Source organism: Elephas maximus, chromosome 12 (assembly GCF_024166365.1).
Source record: "Elephas maximus indicus isolate mEleMax1 chromosome 12, mEleMax1 primary haplotype, whole genome shotgun sequence".
NCBI lineage: Eukaryota > Metazoa > Chordata > Mammalia > Proboscidea > Elephantidae > Elephas > Elephas maximus.
Window position 1 is genome coordinate 98,564,750 of NC_064830.1, and position 21,188 is coordinate 98,585,937.

At 43.4% G+C, this 21,188-nt stretch overlaps 1 protein-coding gene across 5 annotated transcripts in view; it reads left to right on the top strand.

The window, feature by feature from the left end:
- Positions 1–21,188, top strand: part of SDK1 (sidekick cell adhesion molecule 1) — a 1,136,389-nt gene that overhangs the window by 845,051 nt on the left and 270,150 nt on the right. For all 5 annotated transcript variants that reach the window (XM_049902716.1, XM_049902719.1, XM_049902717.1 and 2 more), the window contains 3 exons: positions 116–263; positions 1,240–1,380; positions 7,540–7,721. In XM_049902716.1, coding sequence (XP_049758673.1) covers positions 116–263; positions 1,240–1,380; positions 7,540–7,721 — 471 coding nt within the window. The remainder of the gene's footprint in view (positions 1–115; positions 264–1,239; positions 1,381–7,539; positions 7,722–21,188) is intronic.

The window sequence follows — 21,188 nt, forward strand, 5'->3', positions numbered from 1 at the left end:
AGAAAATCTGGATTCCGTGAGAATTTGAAAATCTGAAGAATGCATTTTGTAGTCACTTCTCATTATTTTGATACGTGCTTATACAAGTTTGGATTTGTTTTCCCTATTTTCTTAGATTCTCCATGGAAAGTACATCTGTCAAATGTTGGCCCCGAGATGACAGGGGTCACTGTGAGTGGCCTGACCCCTGCTCGCACCTACCAGTTCCGGGTGTGCGCCGTTAACCAAGTGGGCAAGGGCCAGTACAGCGCGGAAACAAGCAGGTACCGTGGGTGGGACTCCCTGTGTGTGTCCAAGTGGCATGTCCTGGGTCTGAAAAAGAAGCCTTATATTAGGTGGAGGAAATTGGTCCAAGTGATCAACCTGCATACCTTATTAACACCGGCAAAAACATGAACAGAAAAGACTGTCACAAAGATGGAAAATGCAGACTTAGCTTGGCCTAGCTGGGTTTTCCTTAATAGCTCCAAGGGAAGTTCTTAGATTTCTCCTGCAGTGCTCTGGCTGTGCCTACATAAATTGTCACTGATAGCACAACCCTCTGTGTACATGAAATTAAGGGCTTACATGTTTCCCGCGCCCTTTATCCATCCTGCCTGCCAGCAGATGGAAGACGCTGCCACTGTCTTTGCAGACAAACGCTGAGCAGAGTGTTGGAAGTGGGGTGAAATGAGTTCTAGGGTTTGCATTTCAGTGTTTCCTTCCAGAGTGGCCTTTCTGCTCACCCAACCCCCGGAGAGCTGCTCAGATGTGACACGGAAAGATGGCTTTATCAAATTCCACCATGCCCTCCCTGTTCAACCTGAGCTTTCAGTGGGCTTGATTTGCAGAGTAGTTGAGATTCAAATGGCCTTTTCTCAAAGTGTGGGAGTTTGATATGAAATATATTGAAAGAGCCAAAGAAAACAATTTGGAAGGAGTCACAGATGGTGGACCCAAGAGCCAGCTCTCTCAGGCGCATTATCTTTCTGAAAGAGTGGAGGTGCTGTGGATTATTCAGACAGAATAAAGTCACCTCTAGCATGTTCCTTGTAGCTGGCTTAACTGATTTTCTATTAGGTTGATTTGTTGTAAGTATTTCATGCATGTCCTTTCCATTGGATCAGCTGTGTGTTTTGCTGTTCTTATCACCTGATTTGAGTAGTCAGGCTCAAGATTCAACAATTTGAGAGTGCAGGTGAGGGTCCATTGTTTCTGGTGCTGACCTATCTTTCTCCCCTACCCATCTTTTATTTTTAGGTTGATGTTGCCTGAAGAACCACCCAGTGCTCCCCCGAAAAATATTGTGGCCAGTGGGCGTACCAACCAGTCCATCATGGTCCAGTGGCAGCCACCCCCAGAAACCGAGCACAATGGGGTCCTGCGTGGGTACATCCTCAGGCAAGTAGCCTGTGATTGGCCACTTTTAGACTGTTGTCATAAAGGTTCAATGATTTATTTCATCATTGGTACAAACTCAAATGTGTCTAGTAATTGAGGGAATCAGGTAAGGTGTAGGGCTCTAGGGAGTGGTGGAGGCTGGCAAACTGGAGTACACAAGCTAATGTGGGCAGCCATTCAGAGCCATCGTGTGCACGTGCAACCATTGTGCACACAGTAAACTGGTGTCAGTGGTTACTCTTTAGCAGGAGAATGGGGGGGCATGTCATGGCTAGGGAGCAAGATGTGGTCTTCACTGTAAATCCTTGCATTCTATTTAAGTTTTTACCAGGGGGATGTACAGTAAAAACTGTCAAAGCTGGAACCTGTGTAAGGCAGAAACCTGTTGGAGAAGGAAAATGCAAATATCTTCCACTAAAACAAGCAACAGAAAAGTGGTAAGACTATCCTGTCAAAGGCAGAAAACTTGTGAGACCCAGAAAAACAAGGCAGTCCCGTCAAGTTCTGGCTATCACAGGTTTCACTGTATTTTCCACTAAAAAGAGTGATAGAAAAGTGGTGAGACAGCACCCTGTCAAAGGTGGAAATCTTTCAAGACCTGGAAAAGCAAGCCGGTTCTGCTGAGTTCCAACTCTCACAGGTTTCACTGTATTAGCAAGTATAACCAACTGCTGTTGAGTTGACTGTGACTCATGATGACCCCATGTGTGTCAGACCCCGTGTGGGTTTTCGATGGCTGATTTTTCAGAAGCAGATCACCGAGTCTTTCTTCCGAGGAGCCTCAGGGTGAACTTGAACTTCCAGCCTTTCGGTTAGCAGCCAATCATGTTAATCGTTTGCACCACCCAGGGACTCCATTATTAAGTACGTTGTTGTCGATGTTGTGTGCTGTCAAGCTGATTCCTATTCATTGCGACCCTATAGGACAGGGTAGAATTGCCCCGTAGGTTCCCTAGGCTGTAATCTTCATGGGAGCAAATCACCAGGTCTTTTCTTCCACAGAGCCACTAGTGAATTCAAACTGGCAGCCTTTTGGTTAGCCGCTGAGCACTTAACCATTGCACCATGAGGGCTCCTTTTATTAAGTACAATAATTTTTAAATTAGTAAGAATTTGATTTAATTATTAGCCGGTTGTTTCTATGCTAGTATGTTGCTCAGTATCACCAGTTCTAGTGTTTCCTACGGAATCACAAAATTTTAGATTTTTATATGAGACTGAGTCTAGCCCACAGGAAAGGTGGGGCCTGTGGGCTCTGGTGCTCTGGTCCCTGTAGAAGTTTCCAGAATAATTCCCAGGACTGTCAAACACCTGACTCTCCTCCAGAAAACTGCCCCTTGCTTCCCACTGCTGGAAGCCCGAGATTTTCCCTCAAAAACGTGCCTCTTGCTCCTTTCTGCAGCCTTAGCCTGTGACTTCCTGTTCTGTTCTAACCAACAAATGAAAATAATTGCCTGTGCCCCCTCTACCAGCCCTCAGTGCCTGTGCCAACCAGCTGCCTCTGTCTCTTTTCAATGCACGGAGGGACAGTTTTCTGGGGCAGAAGCTGTCAAGTCAGGACTTTAAAAGTCAGCCCACAGAACCAGGCTCCAGGCACAGAGTGTCATAATAAAATCTCTCTGATGTTACAGGGCCACATTGCTCTATTTTGGGGGATTATGACCGTTAAAAGGATTTTCTCTGATGGTGTTAGTCGAATTGAGTGCTGGAAAAGAGGGCATCTGTACTTCAGGGGCTTAAATCAAGCAAGCCCTGAAATGAGAGTGCACTACGCAAGGCCTGTGAATATCAAAGTTTACAGAAATTAAGGACTCATGCTAAGATGAATGTGCTTGGAAACATCTCCAAATTACCGTGCGGTCTGCAAATCAGAGCTGTGTTTGCAAGCATGCATTCTCGGGGGCACAAGCCTTGTGTCAGCGCTGCAGCTCTGTACTTAGGAAGCACAAAATGGAAATAAATCCCCCTTGTGGCTCTGGCCATAAGAAGTAGTTAGGATGCATGCGCAGTAATAAAATATTTATAATAATGGCCAGGGTGTTTCTTTGAGAGGAGCATAGGGGTTACGTCCTTTAAAAACATTCTCATGTTTATTTCCATGTTAAAAATCATCTTGTTCTGGCTAAGATGGTCTCCCGGGCAACATATTCTACCAGTGAGGAGATGATCACCTCCACTACCTTTAGTAACTGTGACCTTTTTAGACATCCAGTGCCTATTACAAAAGTACCCTGAGCCATGGGGCAGGACCAGCCCACCTGCCTGTCCCTGGAGGGAGCACAGTCCACTGCCAAGATGTGAATTCTGCACTTTGTGCTGCTCTGTCGTGAAGTGGCCTGGATGGAGACACATACCCCTACATGTTTAGTGTCTACAACCCAGAGCCATCTCCTACATACGTCTTAGTAGAAGAGCAATGTCTTCCAAAAAAGGAGTATTAGAGAGTACTATGTATTTTCACAACTCTTCCACATCCGTTGTTTCATCTCATTCTTGTGACATCTCTCTTGTAGAATGCCATTATTATTATTCCCATTTCGTTGTTGGTGGCGGTAGTTGCCATTGAGTCGATTCCAACTCATGACAACCGTCTGTATAACAGAACGAAAAGTTGTCGGGTCCTCCACCGTTTTTATGATCATTGGTATGTTTGAATTCATTGTTTCAGCTATGTGTCAATCCACCTCGTAGAGGGTTTCCCTCATTTTCACTGGCTCTCTGCTTTACCAAACATGACATCCTTTTCTAGAGATTTGTCTTTCCTGATGACATGTCCAAACTATGCGAATGACAGTCTTGTCATCCTCACTTCTAAGGAGCATTCTTGTTGTATATCTTCTAAGACTGATTTATTCATTTTTCTGGCAGTCCATGATATCTTCAATATTTTTTGCCAACATCACAGCTCAATGCATCAATTCTTCTTCTGCCTTCTTTTTTCATTGTCCAACTATCACATGCATCTGAGGCAATTGAAAAGATCATGGCTTGGGTCAGGCACACCTTAATCAGCAAGGTGACATCTTTGCTTTTTAAAACTTTAAAGAGGTCTTTTGCAACAGATTTGTCCAATGCAGTACATCATTTGATTTCTTGACTACTGCTTCCATGGGCATTGATTGAGCGGAAACCAAGGTTCATGGAACTTCAGAATTTGCTGGAGGCCACCGACCTTCTAAGTGGCTGAGCAGGGACCTGAGCCTAAGTCTTCTGATGCTAATTTCTGTGTTTTTCCCAAGAGCTAATGTGTGTCATGATAGGGCCACATGAATGAGCTCTTCTCAAGATGATGTGCTTGGTGAAAGTCAAATTGTTATGTGGTCCTGCGTACCACCCACATGCCAGGTACTTTGCTGTCTCGGGGAGATATGGAGCCAAAACATCCCTTTTTCCAAATGGATATTCAGTTGTCTTGGTGCCATTTATTTTAAAAGTCCATTGCTTGGAGACAGGGAATTCCAATGGGAACATCTGTCACATGTGCTGTTATCTTATACCCCACGCCAAACTAAGGAGCCCTGGTGGTACAATGCTTAAGCACTCGGCTGCTCACCGAAAGGTTAGCAGTTTGGACCCATGCAGCGAGAAAGACCTGGCAATCAGCTCTCATAAAAGTTACAGCCTAGAAAACCTATGGGGCAGTTCTACTCTGTCCTATAGGCTCACTATGAGCCGGAATTGACTCAGCGGCACTCAACAACAACAGCAGCAACATCCCTTGCCAAACCTCTCCCAGTGTCCACTGCCTTGACGATCATCTTGTCATATAAATGAATTTAACACCCTTGCTGGGTACAGGTAGTTCAGGAGAGGAATGCCAGTTAGTAGGTATTAGAAGTTGATGCATAGGAAAAAAAAAGCTGTGGCTTGATGAATTACCCTGCAGCACTTTCATTTCTGCCCATCACAAAAACAGTTTCCCTTGCAGCCTCCCACTAGGCGAGCAGCAGGGCCTGCGGTGCTGGGGCTCCATGCAGGTGCCAGGCTGGAGGAGGCCTGCACCTCCTTGCTATTCAAGTGCTGTCTGCTCTTTGTCGTCTATTTTCCTGATTAAACAGGCCTCACCAAGTACAAATGTTCTGTAATAAGAGGGGATGAAAGAATAGTCTCAGAAAGACCTGATTTCCATGAAGAGCCTTTTGTTGCCATTTCTCTGCTTCCTTCTTGCATTCTCAGCCATCATTCTCTTTGGAAATTTGTTCTGCATTGACAGGCCTGGATGTCTGGGTTTCTTTTTTTTTTTTCCCCATAATGGCATCCTTGTTGATGTCTAATGTATGCATCTCAGATCTGTCCCCTTTGTGCTAAGGAGCTATGCTCCTGTTGGACAGTGTGGATAAGTGGATAAGGATTATGGGATCTGCAGGGCAGAAGTTCAGCATCTTGGGGGGCTCTAAGACCCCGTGTGCCATGAAGGGTTAACACATTTCCTCCTGCCACACATAGATCTTTTCCATTTTGTGCTTATCACACAAAGCCACATTTTCCTGGGGCAAGAACCTCTTCCTGGATTGGAATTAGATGCTTTTGGAAGCTGTAGGAGGATTTAGGAAATTACTCAGACTGTCCACGCTCCTTGCTTTGCACAGGGCAGCTGATCCAGAAAACGGGTCTGTTCGGTAAATTAACTTCTATGAACTAAGTCATGCAAAAACACTTGCTAATCACAATAAAGCTGTAAAAATCATTTCATGATGCAAATAGCCCTTCCCCAATTTTACATCTTTAAGAACATCCTGCTTGATAAAATAGAGCGTCATTGAGAAAGAGGAAGACGGTCAGCGAGATGGATTGATGCAGCGGCTGCAACAATGGGCTCAAACATAGCAACAGTTGTGAGGATGGCTCAGGACCGGGCAGTGTTTTGTTCTGCTTTACATAGGGTCACAATGAGTTGGAACCAACTCAACACCACCTAACAACAACAAGTCCACAATTACATATGTCATCTTTAAGAAATTCCTTTTTAAGGAATACAACTTTGAATGTCTGCACTTAGTATATTAAAGAATACACTACACATGTGCTGTCTAGGCCACCTAACATGCAATTTATACTTAGGTGGCACAAGCGGTTTGTGATCAGCTGCTAACCCCAAGGTTGGTGGCTCACATCCACCAATAGCACCACAGAAGAAAGACCTGGTGAACTGTTCCCATGGAGATCACAGCCAAGAAAGCCCTATGGAGCAGTTCTACTCTACACACATGGGGTTACCATGAGTTGGGGGTGACTCAGTAGCAGCTAACAACAGCAACAAGTGTTCGTCTAGTGTTTTAAGAAGGGTTAACACTTTTCAAAGCCACTTCTTCTGATTCAGGATCCACTCGGCCAAGCCTGGGATTCCTAAGTGGGAGCAGAGCTGGAGGCTCAGGCCATGGAGACAGAGCAGCTGCAGGCCATTGACTTTTCTAGTTTTCCCCACGTTTCAAAATCATAAGAGGAAAGCAGTTCTCAAACTGATTTATAGTAACACCCCGATAAAAATCGTGCCTAGAATTTTTGGTCCTAAGTCATTATATTTCCTAGACCGGTTGCATTTAAAAAGCTATAATTTTTTCTTAGCCGTAACATAGTTGAAACATCAGTTCCAATTTGCCCAGAGTTTATAAGCCTTGTGAGATTAGATTATGCTTTGGTTTAATCATTGAATGGAGTCCCTTGATGGCACGAATGATTAAGGACTCCGCTACTAGCCAAAAGGTTGGTGATTAGAGCCTACCCAGTGGTGACTCAGAAGAAAGGCCTGGCAATCTTCTGAAAAATCAGTCATCAAAAACCTTATGGAGTACAGTTCTACTCTGCATGCTTGGGGTCACATGAATTAGCAATGATTAGACAGCAATTAAGACAACAACACTCATTAAATTAGGAAGTCACGGGACTGGCCTGGTGCCCTGGTAGTGCAGTGGCTAAAGCTCTCAGCTGCTAACTGAAAGATTGGTGGTTGGAACCCATCAGCAGCTCCGTAGGAGACAGACCTGGCGATCCGCTCCCATAAAGATTACAGCCTTGGAAGCCCCACCGGGTAGTTCCACTCTGTCCTGTAGGGTTGCTCTGTGTCTTTCACATTCCTCTAACCGCACAGCCTGACCATGGGTCAACCCAGTCCCCGGTCTGCTCGATTGCCTACTGTCACAGACTTCCTTTCTACTGCAGGTACCGCCTGGCCGGCCTGCCTGGGGAGTACCAGCAGAGGAACATCAGCAGCCCGGAGGTGAACTACTGCCTGGTGAAGGACCTGATCATCTGGACGCAGTACGAAATCCAGGTGGCTGCTTACAACGGGGCTGGCCTGGGTGTGTTCAGCGGGGCCGTGACCGAGTACACTTTGCAAGGAGGTAAGCTCGATTTCCCTTGGGGCTGCAGAATCTGTGCTGGGGGGCAAGATTTGCAAAATGTGATTGGCGCACATTAGAAATCAAAAGAGAGCATCCAGTCCTCTAGGAGCATTCAGAAGGAGACCATCGCCCACTTACCGTGACCTGACTTAGTTCCTAACTGTAGCGCTATCGTAGAAGGGCAACCGGTGATACCTTAGCTGCTTTGTGGTCACTAAGGAATGAAGTATCTAAATACATCCTTGAACTAGTACTCCTCTCGTTGGAAAGTTCTGCGGACTTGGGACTTCTCTACATGGACCATTTGTGTATTCTGCCATGAAGCTTGCTGCAGGCTCCTACCTGATGCTGTGAGTGTTTTCCACAGAGAATGATTATTAAAATGGCTTTTTCTTGATGCAATAGGATTGTTGGGGATGGACTTTGCAATTTAGAACTTTTTTTTTTTTTGCCTTTTTCAATAACTAAAAGCAAACAAGTTACTAGATCAATAAAAGCTCCTGTTCTCCCCTCAAAAAAAAAAAAAAAAGACCAAGCGGAATATCATAAAGCCCAAACCACTGAACTCACTGCCATCAAGTAGATTCTGACTCATAGTGACCCTTCCAGGACAAAGTAGAACTGTCCCATAGGGTTTCCAAGGCTGTAATCTTTAAGGAGCAGACTGCCGCATCTTTCTCCTGTGGAGCAGCTGGTGGGTTCACAGAGCCAACTTTTTGTTTAGCAGCCGAGCACTAGGCTGTGCCACCAGGGCTCATCACAAAACCGGTGGGTCTTGAATAAATGTGCCAAGCCCTAGCCCCATCATCTGTAGGACTTTTTACGGCGTCTTGTTCCTCCACTGTGCTACGAGGACCTGGAAGAGCAGGGCATTCTAAGCCTTCGCAGGCCTGCGTTTCGGCATTACTGCTGTTAATGGAAATAAATAGACCCTCTCTCGACGAGACCTCCTGGGCCCCACGGCAGCCCAGATCCTTGCCTGGGGAAGTAATTTTCCCACCAAGTCTAAAACTGTTTTTCATTCAGCGATGTATGCCTGCCCCTGATGCACAGGTGTGGTTTTATTTGCTTAGCCATTTTTATTGCTACCAGGCCTTGACCCTTCTCATACGATAAGGTTTCTAGCTGCCCACTTCTCTCCTCAAATCGTGCCTGCGGCCTGACGCTCCTTGGTATTACATGCGGTTATTATCATCCCCTATTGACTGGCTGCCTGTTGCCGTGTGAACGTCCCTAAACCCTCCCTCGTAAATTAAGTGCGGTCAGCTCTGCTTTCACAGTAACTAGCAGGAATATTTAAAATGCCCGAAGGCTGCTTAGAACCAGATCTTGACCGAGTAATTCTTGACCACTCATTTGAAAACAAAAATAGCTGAAAACCTGGGCAATTAATGTTTGCTTTGGTCTATTTAATGAAATAACAATAAATTTGGAAACACTTAAAATGACTAACATCGCTGTGGATAATCCCCCATGACTCTTAACTGTGACTGCTTGGCTTTACTACCAGTGCGTTTGAGCTCTGGGGAGGGCAGAGAGGAGTAGATTTCAGCCTATGGAGAAGCGCTTGGAGGCTTTTGAGTTTGCATTTTGTTCAGCTGGCATTGGGGTCCAATTAAAGGTGTAAGAGTTGTGAGGGACACGATCTAAATGCGCCATCAGGAGGCTCAGTCTGTCAGTGAGTGCAGGCGAGAACAGAGGGGAACAGGGACATGGGCATCGCCTGGAGACAGAACAGCAAGGACTTGGCTGCAGAGTGATGAATGTACCCGCCTCTGGTGGCAGTGAGAACGCATGGCAATGATATATTCGGGTGGCGCTCTATAGATTCCAAACTAGTTTTTCATTTTTTATTTCTTTTGCACCTCATAAATGGACCTGTAAATGAACTCAGTTAAGCCCATTGTCGTTATTGTTGTTGGGTGCCTTTGAGTCCATTTTGAGTCACAGAGACCCCATGTGACACCGTAGAGCTGTGCTCCATAGGATCTTCAATGGCTGATTTTTTGGAAGCAGATTGCCAGGCCTGTCTTCCAAGGTGCCTCTGGGTGGGTTCAAACTGCCAGCCTTTCGGTTAGCAGCCAGGCGTGTTAACCGTTGCACCACCAGGCTCTCTATTAAACTCAGAAGCATTCCTTTAATGCTTCCTGTGTAAACTGGACTGGGTGTAAGAGCAGGGACGGGCCCCAGGCTCCTCCACAAGACACCTGCAGTTTCACAGGCTGGAACAGGGCGTGTTCTCTTTTCAATAATTTACACAGAAAAGCCAGTTGCTGTGGCATCAGCTCCAAGTGGTGGTGACCCCGTGGGTGTCAGAACAGAACTGTGCTCCTCAGGGTTTCCAATAGCTGATTTTTCAAAAGTAGATCACCGGGCCTTTCTTTCAAGGCACCTCTGGGTGCACTTGAACCTGCAACCTTTCAGTTAGTAGCTGAGCATGTTAACATTTTCACCACTCAGTGACTTCAATTTCTACATGTTGTTATTGTGTGCCATCGAGTCGATTCTAACTCACAGCAAGCCTGTGGTGTAAAACTGCCCCTTAAGGTATCCTAGGCTATAACATTTAGGGGAGCAGATCATCAGGTCTTTTCTCCTGAATTTACACATAAAGAAACTAAAATTCAGCTAGCATAAAGTTAGTTGATCTAAATCACATGGCTAACAAATGGCAGAATCAGCACCAATTACCAGGTCTTCTGGTGTAAGACCACTGTTCTCTGAAGGACAGCCGCAGACTCTGATGTCAGAGGGCCCTCAAAGAAGACATGAGCATGACTGTCAATAAACTGGCCACCTGGACTAGCATGCCACAGTGTGGTTTCTCAGTGGAGAAAGTGTGGGAGCCATGCAGGACCGGCCCTCCCCACATGCCCGCTGGGGTGGGCAGGTGCCTTCCTTTGTGCCCCAGCAGCATCTAGATAAAGTAACACACTGCATTCTGCTTGGCTCTGGGAAAGGATGTGTTTTCCTCACGGAAGTTCATCATCTTTCCTTAAACCACATATGAGCTAACATCCCTGAATAACACTGTATGTGCAGTTGCCCCACCCACAGCCTGGCTCTCAGAGCTGGGCCATCTGGCCTCTGCTTGGGTGTGTGATGTGGATGCCATCCTTCAGAGGAAGAGGGGAGCACAGAGCCCGATGCTCCCCCAGCAGGTCCCAGGAACACCCAGTGGGCATTTCACATGGCATTCTGGTGGTCTTTTCCCCTCCTGCCCTGTTCGAAGACCCCTCCTGAGTGTGTGCTCAGGAAGGACAGATGGATTTGTCCCCCTACTGAGGGACTCAGTCTTCTGTAGTCTTCTGTGTGCTACAGACTTTGTACAGTGAAACCTGTGAGAGCCGGAACTCGACAGGAGCTGCCTTGTTTTTCTGGATCTTGCAGGTTTTCTGCCTTTGACAAAGTGCATTCTTACCACTTTTCTATTGCTTTCTCTTAGGGAAAAAGATTTGAGTTTTCCTTCTCTGATGGTTTCTACCTTACACAGGTTTTACTGTACAACTCCCCCATATGATTATAAATGCTCCTGGGAAAAATCGCCCCTGAGCTTGCTGAAACTCAGTTGGTAATTGCATGCTGCTTCCAGGCCCTGATCCTAATCCTGTTCCTTGGTCACTGGGAAGGACTTCTCAGGCTGGCTGTGTGACATCCCAGGAGGCGCTGTGTGACATCCCAGGAGGCTCTGCCTGCCTGGCCTCCCTGTGTAAAGGAGCACCTGAACCCAGGACACTTGAGGGTGGAGGATGCTTGTTGGCCTGAGTGTTGAGGTACCACCCACGGGCTTGACCTTGACACTGGCCCCAGCCTGGCTCCTGCTCTCGCTGGTGTAAAGAAGCACACAGGCCCTGGGAGGGCTGTCTGATCAGGCTCTCCTTCTCCTGCCTGCCTTTGCCTGGGTACAGATACATTGCGTTCATCCGTGCCTGATTGTCATTAACCTCCTAGTCAAACACACCACAGCGGAGCAGAATGAAGTAGGAATGTTAATTCTGTCCTTGAATAGGTGTTCCCAGCCTAGATGGGACAGACCTCGGAGAGGATGGCAGCCCTCAGAGTCGGGAGGAAAGCGGGGAGTATGCTGGAGGCCGGGGTCATATGGAACTGGTCTGGGGCAGAAGACATAACAGACCGCCTAGAAGTCATCTAATTAGAAGGTGATGAGTTCAAAAGAAAAATGATGACAATGAAGGACCCTGAATAGTTTAGGGAGATGGTGACAGAGACTAAGGCACTAAGAGGTTCGTGTTTACACATGTCCACACGTCCTTCTGTGCCAACGACCCTGATGGCCCTCCCCTGGGACTCCGTCCAGCCCGACTCTTAACATTTACTACTTACTTGACTTCAAGAAACACACTTAACCTTCCTGGGCCTCAATTTTTTCATTTGTGAAACTGTGACATTTATATCTGCCTGACTACTGTCAGGGTGGCTGTGAAGAGAACATGAAACACTCGATGCAAAAAAGGTTTTAGAGGCTCTGAGATGTTATACAAACACAAGCGGTATTATTCCTGCTGTCTGTATTAGTTTCTCTCCTGCAACACTACTAGCATCTACTATGGATTGTGAATGTTTCCATAGTAGCAGGAAGGAACCCCAGTAGCACGGTGGTTAAAGTGCTCAGCTGCTAACCAAAAGGTCAGCATTCAAACCCATGAGCTGCTCAATGGGAGAAAGATGTGGCAGTTTGCTTCCATAAAGATTACTCCCTTGAAACCCTGTGAGACAGTTCTACTCTGTCCTATAGGGTCACTGTGAGTTGGAATTGACTCAATCGCAATGGGTTCTATAGCAGCAGTGGTGCAGAAAGAGACGTGGGGTCAAAATCAAATGTAAGACATTCAAGAATTGATGTGAGTGCCTACCGTGTGCTCTGTGTAAAGCAACAGACCATGGCACCAGGGATGAAGGATAGCTGCTGTTAATTGCCGTGCAGTCAGCTCCAAATCATCTGTACAACAGAATGAAACATGGCCTGGTCCTGCACCATTGTCAGTGTTGTTGGTATGCTCGAGTCCATAGTTGTAGCCACTGTGTATTTCAAGTGCCTTCCAACATAGAGACTCATCTTCCAGAACTATATTGGATAATGTTCAGTTGTGGTCCCTAGAGTTTTCACTGGCTGGTGTTTGGAAGTAGATCACTAGGCCTTTCTTCCTAGTCTGTCTTTGTCTGGAAGCTCCGCTGAATCCACCATGGGTGACCGTACAAATATTTGAGATACCCAGGCATAACTTCCAACATCACAGCAACACACAAGTCGCCACAGTACACCACACTGACAGATGGATGTTGGATCGAGGGTAGAGAAGATGCTTAACGCGTGTCAACGCTGGCCACCTACAGCCTAGCCCAGAAGGTAAAACCAGCATTCGTGAAACTGTAGCAAGAACTAGAAAAGGAAGTAGCCTTGTTCGTGTATGGTCAATTCTCATTTATCAACAAGATCATTCTTAGTAAGACTTTAAACTGTGCTTTAAAGATTCTTCTGTACCGAGCATCACAGGAGTGCACCGTAGACCTGAAGACCCTCCCTAATAGGGTTTCGTTATGATCTATGTAATAAGATAGCATCAGAGGTTTAAGGATGCAGTTGTTTGTATTGGTTAGGAATGGCATCCAGTTGCTAGATACAGAGACCCAGAATAACAGGAACTTAAGCAAAATAGAGGCTTTTTTTTTTCTCATGTCAAAAAAGCACTGTACTAGGCACTGCAGGTTGTAGCCACTGCTCCATGGTCATCAGCGAATCAGGATCCTTCCGTCTTTTTGCTTTGCCATCCTTAGCATTTGCCTCATAGTCATAAAATGGCCACTGCAATGTCAGCTATCACATCCACATTCCAGAAGACAAGAAGGAGGAGGGCATAAGGAAGTGCCTCATGGCAAAGTCTGCAAGTGTGCTCATGTGTTCCTTCCCTGGGGCTGCTGTAACAAAGTACCCCTAACTAGGTAGCTTATAAGAATGCAAGTTTATTCTCTTGTAACTCTCAAGGCCAGAAGGCCAAATTCAGGGTGTCGGCAGGGCTGTGCTCTCTCCAAAGGCTCTAGGGGAAGATCCTTCCTTGTCTCTTCCAGCTGCTGGTGGCGTGTTCCTTGGCTTATGGCTGCAGTATGACTCTGTCACCACGTAGCTGTCTTCCCTCTGTGTCTCTCTTCTCGTTTTATAAGGACACCACTTAGATGGGATTAGGACTCTCCCTACTCCTGTTTGATTTCATATTAACTGATAACATCTGCAAAGGCTCTTATTTCCTTCCAGACAAGTTCATGTTCACAGGTGGGGGGTTAGGACTTCAACACATCTTCTCGATGGACACAGTTCAACTCACAACAGCCCACCTTCGAAGAACTTACCTAGAACGTCCATCTGCTGCTAGCTTCTGCTTACAATTCCTGGACTGTCTGTGCGCATGGAGGTGGGGAAATGTGCTCTTCCCACGGGGCCCGTAGCCATTAAGGAAGAAAGGGAGGTTGGCATGGGATGAGCAGCTAGCCAGCTCTGTCTAACCTTCTGAGGTGTCTCCTGCTGAGGAGTCAGCCCCATAATTTTTATATACAAATTTACATATGATTTCTGGATATAAAGTCATGTAACAATCTGCCTCATTACCCCTCTTGTACAAGGTATCTCGTGATACTTCATAATTGTCCATTTTGGAATTACCGTATTTTTATACAAATAATGCATTCGTTATATGTTTATGTTTTTTGCCAACCATGCGACCCCCCGCCCCCACAAGTTATTTTTGTAAGCATATTATGCTAATTTCCACACATGAAATGTGTGGGCACATTATTTACATGGGCACGTTATTTGTGAAAAATATGGTAGCTAAAACTGCAAACCCATAGCTCTCTCAAGGCCACAACTTCCCCCAGGACCCTTTGAAGGCCCCTCAGCCTCAGGCCCTAAACTCTGCTGGGGCCGTTTGGGCAGTAGCTGAGGGCAGTGGTGTGCAGCGAAAACCCCTTTTTAGCTACTCGTGGTATCCCACAGCTATTAGCAATGATTGTTGAGAATGCCTGAAGGACTGATTAGGTTTTTGAAGATGGAAAGGGAATAATTAAGATGCCTGTATATTAAAGGGAAAAAGAATAACTCTTGAAATTAATAATTTGTCAGCTCATTGTGGAGAATTATCGGAATGTATATAAACATAATTCTGCAATCTGTCAGGAGATCTCAGTACCAGCAAGAAATACTCAGCCACAGGAAGAATAAACTTCTGTCCAACAGCTTAATTTTTGCTTCTCCCCAGCAGCCGAGTGGCAAGCTTGATCCATCAGGGGAAGGAGATGTGACTTGTCTTGACTATAACGAGGCCTTTTGGGTTTAGTTCCTCTTGAGAAGGTACCAGAATGCTAGGAGCAATGGTGTGGCTCTCACTGCCACAAGGTGGGTGTGTAACCTGTGAGACAATGGTGCTTGAGAGAACTTATAAATGATGCGGTGTTTGCCCCAGGTGAGGACAGGAAGGATATGCAAGTCGCTTTCCTTGGCACCAGCAGGAGTAACAGACATAGCAAGGCTGTCTGCCCCAGCGGGAGGGAGGTAGCGGCTTCTTCTCCTGGAACACAGTTGTTTTTTTTTTTTTTTTTAAGTTCATATTCTCTTTATTAAAACAGCCTCATTGCGGTATAATTTACATACAGCAAAATTCACCCATGGGTAAGTGTGCAATTAGATAAGTTTTAGCAATGTATACACTCGTTGGATGACCACCATAGTCAAGGCGTGGGGCATTTCTATCACCATCAACAGTTCTCTTGTGGAAGCATTGTATTTGTTTCTGGTGACGGAAATTCAGCAACAGATACAAATGATGCCCAACATGATTGATGTAACTGATGTCACAAAATTGTACACATGAAAAATGTTCAGTTGACAAATGTGTGTTATGTATAGTGTTACAACAATTTAAAAAAATGTAAAGCAATACAAAAACAAAACCAAAGTTCACTTGTGGCTCTTTCTAGTCAGCCCCCTCTCACTCTCTACATTACCCCAGAAAACTTGATCTTTTCTCTGTCACCGAAATAGAAAGATAATATTTACAGTTTGGGGTTTTTGCAAGGTTTTGTTTTGTTTTTGTTTTTTTAGTGTGGCGTCTTGCACTAAGCAGTATGTTTTTGAGATTCATCCGTATTGTCGTATGTGTCAGCAATTCACTTTTTTTATTGCTAAGTAGTGTATTTCGTTGTATGAGTACACCACAATTCGTTTTCAGATTTTCTGTTACTATAAATAATGCTTCCAGGAACATTTGCGTATAAAAGTCCCCTTGTAGAAAAAAAGACAAAAAGTGTTCCATTTCACTTTATTAGATAAATAGGAATGAAATTCCTGCATCACCGCTTCCAGGAACATTTGCGTATAAAAGTCCCCTTGTAGAAAAAAAGACAAAAAGTGTTCCATTTCACTTTATTAGATAAATAGGAATGAAATTCCTGCATCACCTAGTTAAGTGTAGGTATAAGGATCTATAAAGGATCTGCCAAAATGTTTCCCTAAGTGCCTTTTTCATTTTGTATTCCCACCTGAAATGCCTCAAGTTCTAGTTGTTCCCTGTCCTTCCTTGCTGACCCTCTTGGCAAGGATTGAAATGACTTTTTAATTTTAGCCATTCTAGGGGATGTGTAGCTGGAGCACGATTTTTTGGTTTCAAATGTATTTCCTCTAAGGAAGCTCCTTATTTAAGATAAGCAAGTTATTCCTACCTTGAGTTCAACATGGCATGACTTTGATCCCTGAAGTGATTTGAACCCACTCTTCACCTGTCTGGAGCCCTGGTGGCACAATGGCTAAGCACTGAACTGCTAACCAAAAGGCTGGCAGTTCAAACTCACCCAGCGGCTCTACAGGAGAAAGACTGGTGATCTGCTCCCATAAAGATTACAGCCAAGACAACCCTATGAGGCAGTTCTACGCTGTCACCAGGGTTTCCATGGGGTCGCTATGAGTAAAAAATCAACTCAATGGCATGTAACAACAGCAATTCACCTGTCACACACTCTATTTTTATTTTCAATCCCATTTATTATCGAGATATATTAAAAATGTGAGGTTTGTCCACTCTGGTTCTTTAGAATTTCTCAGTGTGGGCTAACCCCTTGGACACACAGGGACTAGTTAATATAAACTTTCCAACTTGCCTGACTTTTCGTGTTCCCCCTTCATCCACCATCCCCCATTATCTTGTCCACCAATCCCGTTTAATAGATTTTATTACCAGTGCCTCTGTGACCTTTTCTGCTAAAGGCGTTTTAAGATGCAACATATTAACTTATGAATCCAGCAGCAACGCTCCAGTACAGTTTCAGCCAAGTGAACTTTTCAAGGGGTGAGAAGAAAGGTTGGCTCTGTCACCGTAGCTGTGGCCTAACGTCCTCGTACACTTGAAACCCACTCTTCATATTTCTATTAGGTTGGCTCACAATGAAATGGAAAATAGCTTAAATTTCCTTACGAATTTCTTTCACAGTGCCTCCTGAAATCAATACGCTTTTGGTTTCAAGTGAAAAAATATATATATAGTGTAAGGTCTGCATAACTAAATGCCCAGGGTAATTAGAAGCATTTTTCTTACTGCCAATGTCTGCTTCAGCAACTTTCCAATCATTTAGTTTGGGAGGAAAAGCTCTGTAGTCATTCGAAGAAATCAGTGGTTCACATTCGATGCTGATGCAGTGTTTGGGCCACAAACTCAGTTTTTGTTAAAAAATTTCCAAATAACCATGAAAAGACATGTGAAATTTTCAGATGAACTGAAGTGTGAATTGTATACACTGTTAGAATAGAAAAATACAGTAGATTAGGGTTATTTCCTAAAATAAACCAGTTTAGATTAACAAGCTTTTTTCCATCTCTTAAATGCATTCATGAAGATGCAGATGTCGATTTCTCTATAAAAGGTCCAAAGACAAATTATACTATAAATCACATTTTGTGCATACTAACGTTTTAATTTTTTTCCGTGTTATATTTGCTTATCATTTTTCTTCTCGTAACAGGTATTTTTGTGCTATAATAATTTATTCTGGTTTCAGCACATTACCTTCTAATGAAAAAGAACTATTTCATATTTAAAAAGAAAAGAAAAAAAAATTGGTTATCCCCATTCCTAAAACATTAATAAAAGCTCCTAAATGTTCACTTGGGCTTTGAAAGGTTTTCTAAAGTAAGGATTATAAATGAGCACTCTGTTGGCAAGCTCCGTTCTTATCTCCTCTCGGGAAATTCTCAATGTGGCATAAATGACATTGCACAAAAGATTTGTTTCTCAATCCTTAAGACTTTCTAGACCTGAGGCTGCATCTACAGAATAGGATAACGTTCAAATTCTCCCAGGATTGCCTAAAACGCTAAGTAAGAACTGAACAAAATAGATATGAAACGTTCCACTAGGTATAGGCTTAATTTGGTTTTTTAGCACTTTCAGGAAAGGAAACTATCATTTGACTGGAAGCCATTATATACCTGGTTATCGGCTAAGCACTTAGAGTCATTATCTGATTTCATTCATCCTCCCAACAGTCATATGGGACAGGTGTTGTTGTTGTTGTTGTGTGCCATGGAGTCAATTCCAACTCATAGCAGCCCCATGTGTCAGAGTAGAACTGCCCCATAGGGTTCCTAGGCTGTAATCTTTATGGGAGAAGATCCTCAGGTCTTTTCTCCCACAGAGCCACTGGGTGGGTTCGAACTGCCAACCTTTCAATTAGCAACCAAGCACTTCACTTATGCATCAGGGCTCCTGGGACAGGCATACTATCGCCCTTTTACAGAGGAGAAAATGGGAGCCTCAGAGAAGTAACTAACTTTCCCCAGGTCATGCAGTAGAAAATGTGGGGATTTGAGCCCAGGACTGCCGGCCTCCAAAGCCCATACCCTTTCTGCTATAATCTACCATCACTAGAATTTGCTGGTTTTTTTTTTTTTTTCTTTTCATTCTGCACATACCAAATGCAGATACAATACATTTCTGGATTTCAGTGCAGTTTGTATGTGGAATAGCAAAGAAGTAAGACCCCTTCTCACTTATCTGCTTACATGGCAGGTGGGTTTGCAGTGACTTGAAATTTTTTCACTGCAATCCACAATAAAAATTCTATTTTGCATGGTAACCCAGTGCTCACATGCACATGCGTACACACGTAATTGAAATGAAAAGTTCATGAAAAGTGCAGGTAGTGTCTGACTTAGATGGTATTTGAGTTATGATAAGCCATGCTTAATGATCATCTTTTATATATATATATATATATATTTTATCATTAGTAATACAGGCAGTCTCGGATTACCAACGAGTTCTGTTCCTAAATCTGTCTTTTAGTCAAATTATACATAAGTTGGAACAGTTAGGTACAGTTCATATCTAACGTCAGTCAAATGTTTGTCTTAGTATACCTTTCTATGAATAAAAACATTAAAGAAACACTTCCAGATACACTAAAACATCTTTAACGTAATAATACAGTAATAATAATAATATTTTGATGGGTGTTGCAAAGTAGCACCTGTTTGTTATTATGAACCATTGTATGTATCTCAAATTTTTAATATAATAGGTTTTATGGGGATTGGCTCATAACTACAGGTTGTATGTAAGCCAGAAGTTCATAACCCAGAGACTGCCTATGTGTACTACGTACAGTGTTCTAGTACCTTACTCGCCGATGTTACCATTCTCAGATATTCACTTGCAGGTGTTTATATGTAATGTTTCCAACCCTCAGAGACAAATAAGGATTGCGTTTATAAAGATACCAATAATAAAAGACAGTAATCATGAAAACAAAGCATCAAAATATTACAAAGCATCTTTTCTGACCTTAAAGCCATAAAAGTAGAAATCTATAACAGAAAAAGCAGGGGAAAGAAAAATCAACTACATAGAAACTGAGCAACATCTTGCTCAAAAACTACTGGGTTATATAAGAAATTAAGGACAGAATAAAGAAATTCACAGACTCAAGTGAGAATGAAAACACATCCTACCAGAACCTTTGGCACACAGAAAAAAGCAGTGCTCAGAGGTCAATTTATAGCAATAAATGCACACATCCAAAAAGAAGAAAGGGTCAACATCAAAGCAGTAACCCTGTATCTTGAACAAACAGAAAGAGAGCAGCAAAAGAATCCCTCAGGCACCAGAAGAAAGAAAATAATAAAAATTAGAGCAGAAGTAAATAGAGAATAGAAAAATGATTGAAAAAGGTTATAAGACTAAAAGTTGGTTCTTTGAAAAAATCAACAAAATTGATAAACCTCTGGCAAAACTGACAAAAGAAAAACAGGAGTGGAAGCAAATAACCTGAATAAGAAATGAGATGGGCAATATCACAACAGACCCAACGGAAATAAAAAGAACCATAACAGAATGCTATGAAAAATTGTACTCTAACAAATTTAAAAACCTAGAAGAAATGGACAATTCCTAGGAATATACTACCTACCTAAAGTAACACAAGCACAGGTAGAACAACTAAATAACCCTATAACAAAAGAAGAGATTGAAAAGGTAATTTTAAAACTCTCAACAAAAAAAAGCCTTGGCCCTGATAGCTTCACTAGACAATTCTACCAAACTTTTAGAGAAGAGTTAATACCACTACTACTAGAGGTATTTCAGAGCATAGAAGAGGATAGAATACTCCCAAACTCATTCTGTGAAGCCAGCATAACCCTGATACCAAAACCAGGTAAAGACACCACAAAAAAGAAAATTACGGATCAATATACCTCATGAACATAGATGCAAAATTCCTCAACAAAATTCTAGCCAATAGAATTCAACAACATATCAAAAAAATCACCATGACCAAGTGGGATTCCTACCAGGTGTGCAGGGATGGTTCAACATTAGAAAAACAATCAATGTAATCCATCACATAAATAAGACAAAAAACAGGAACCACATGATCTTATCAATTGATGCATAAAAGGCATTCAACAAAGTCTAACACCCATTCATGAAAACACTCTCAGCAGAATGGGAACAGAAGGAAAATTTCTCAACATAACAAAGGGCATTCATACAAAGCCAGCAGCCAACATCCTTTTAAATGGAGAGAGTCTGAAAGCATTCCCCTTGAGAACGGGAACCAGACAAGAATGCCCTTTATCAGCACTGTTATTCAACATTGTGCTGGAGGTCCTAGCCAGAGCATTTAGGTGAGAAAAAGAAATAAAGTGCATCCAAATTGGTAAGGAAAAAGTAAAAGTATCTCTATTTGCAGATGATATGATCTTACACAGAAAACCCCAAAGAATCTACAAGAAAACTACTGGAACTGATAGAAGAGTTCAGCAAAGTATCAGGATACAAGATAAACACACATAAATTGGTTGGACTGTTCTACACCAACAAAGATAACATTGAAGAGGAAATCACCAAATCAATACCATTTACAATAGCCCCCAGGAAGATAAAATATTTAGGAATAAATCTTACC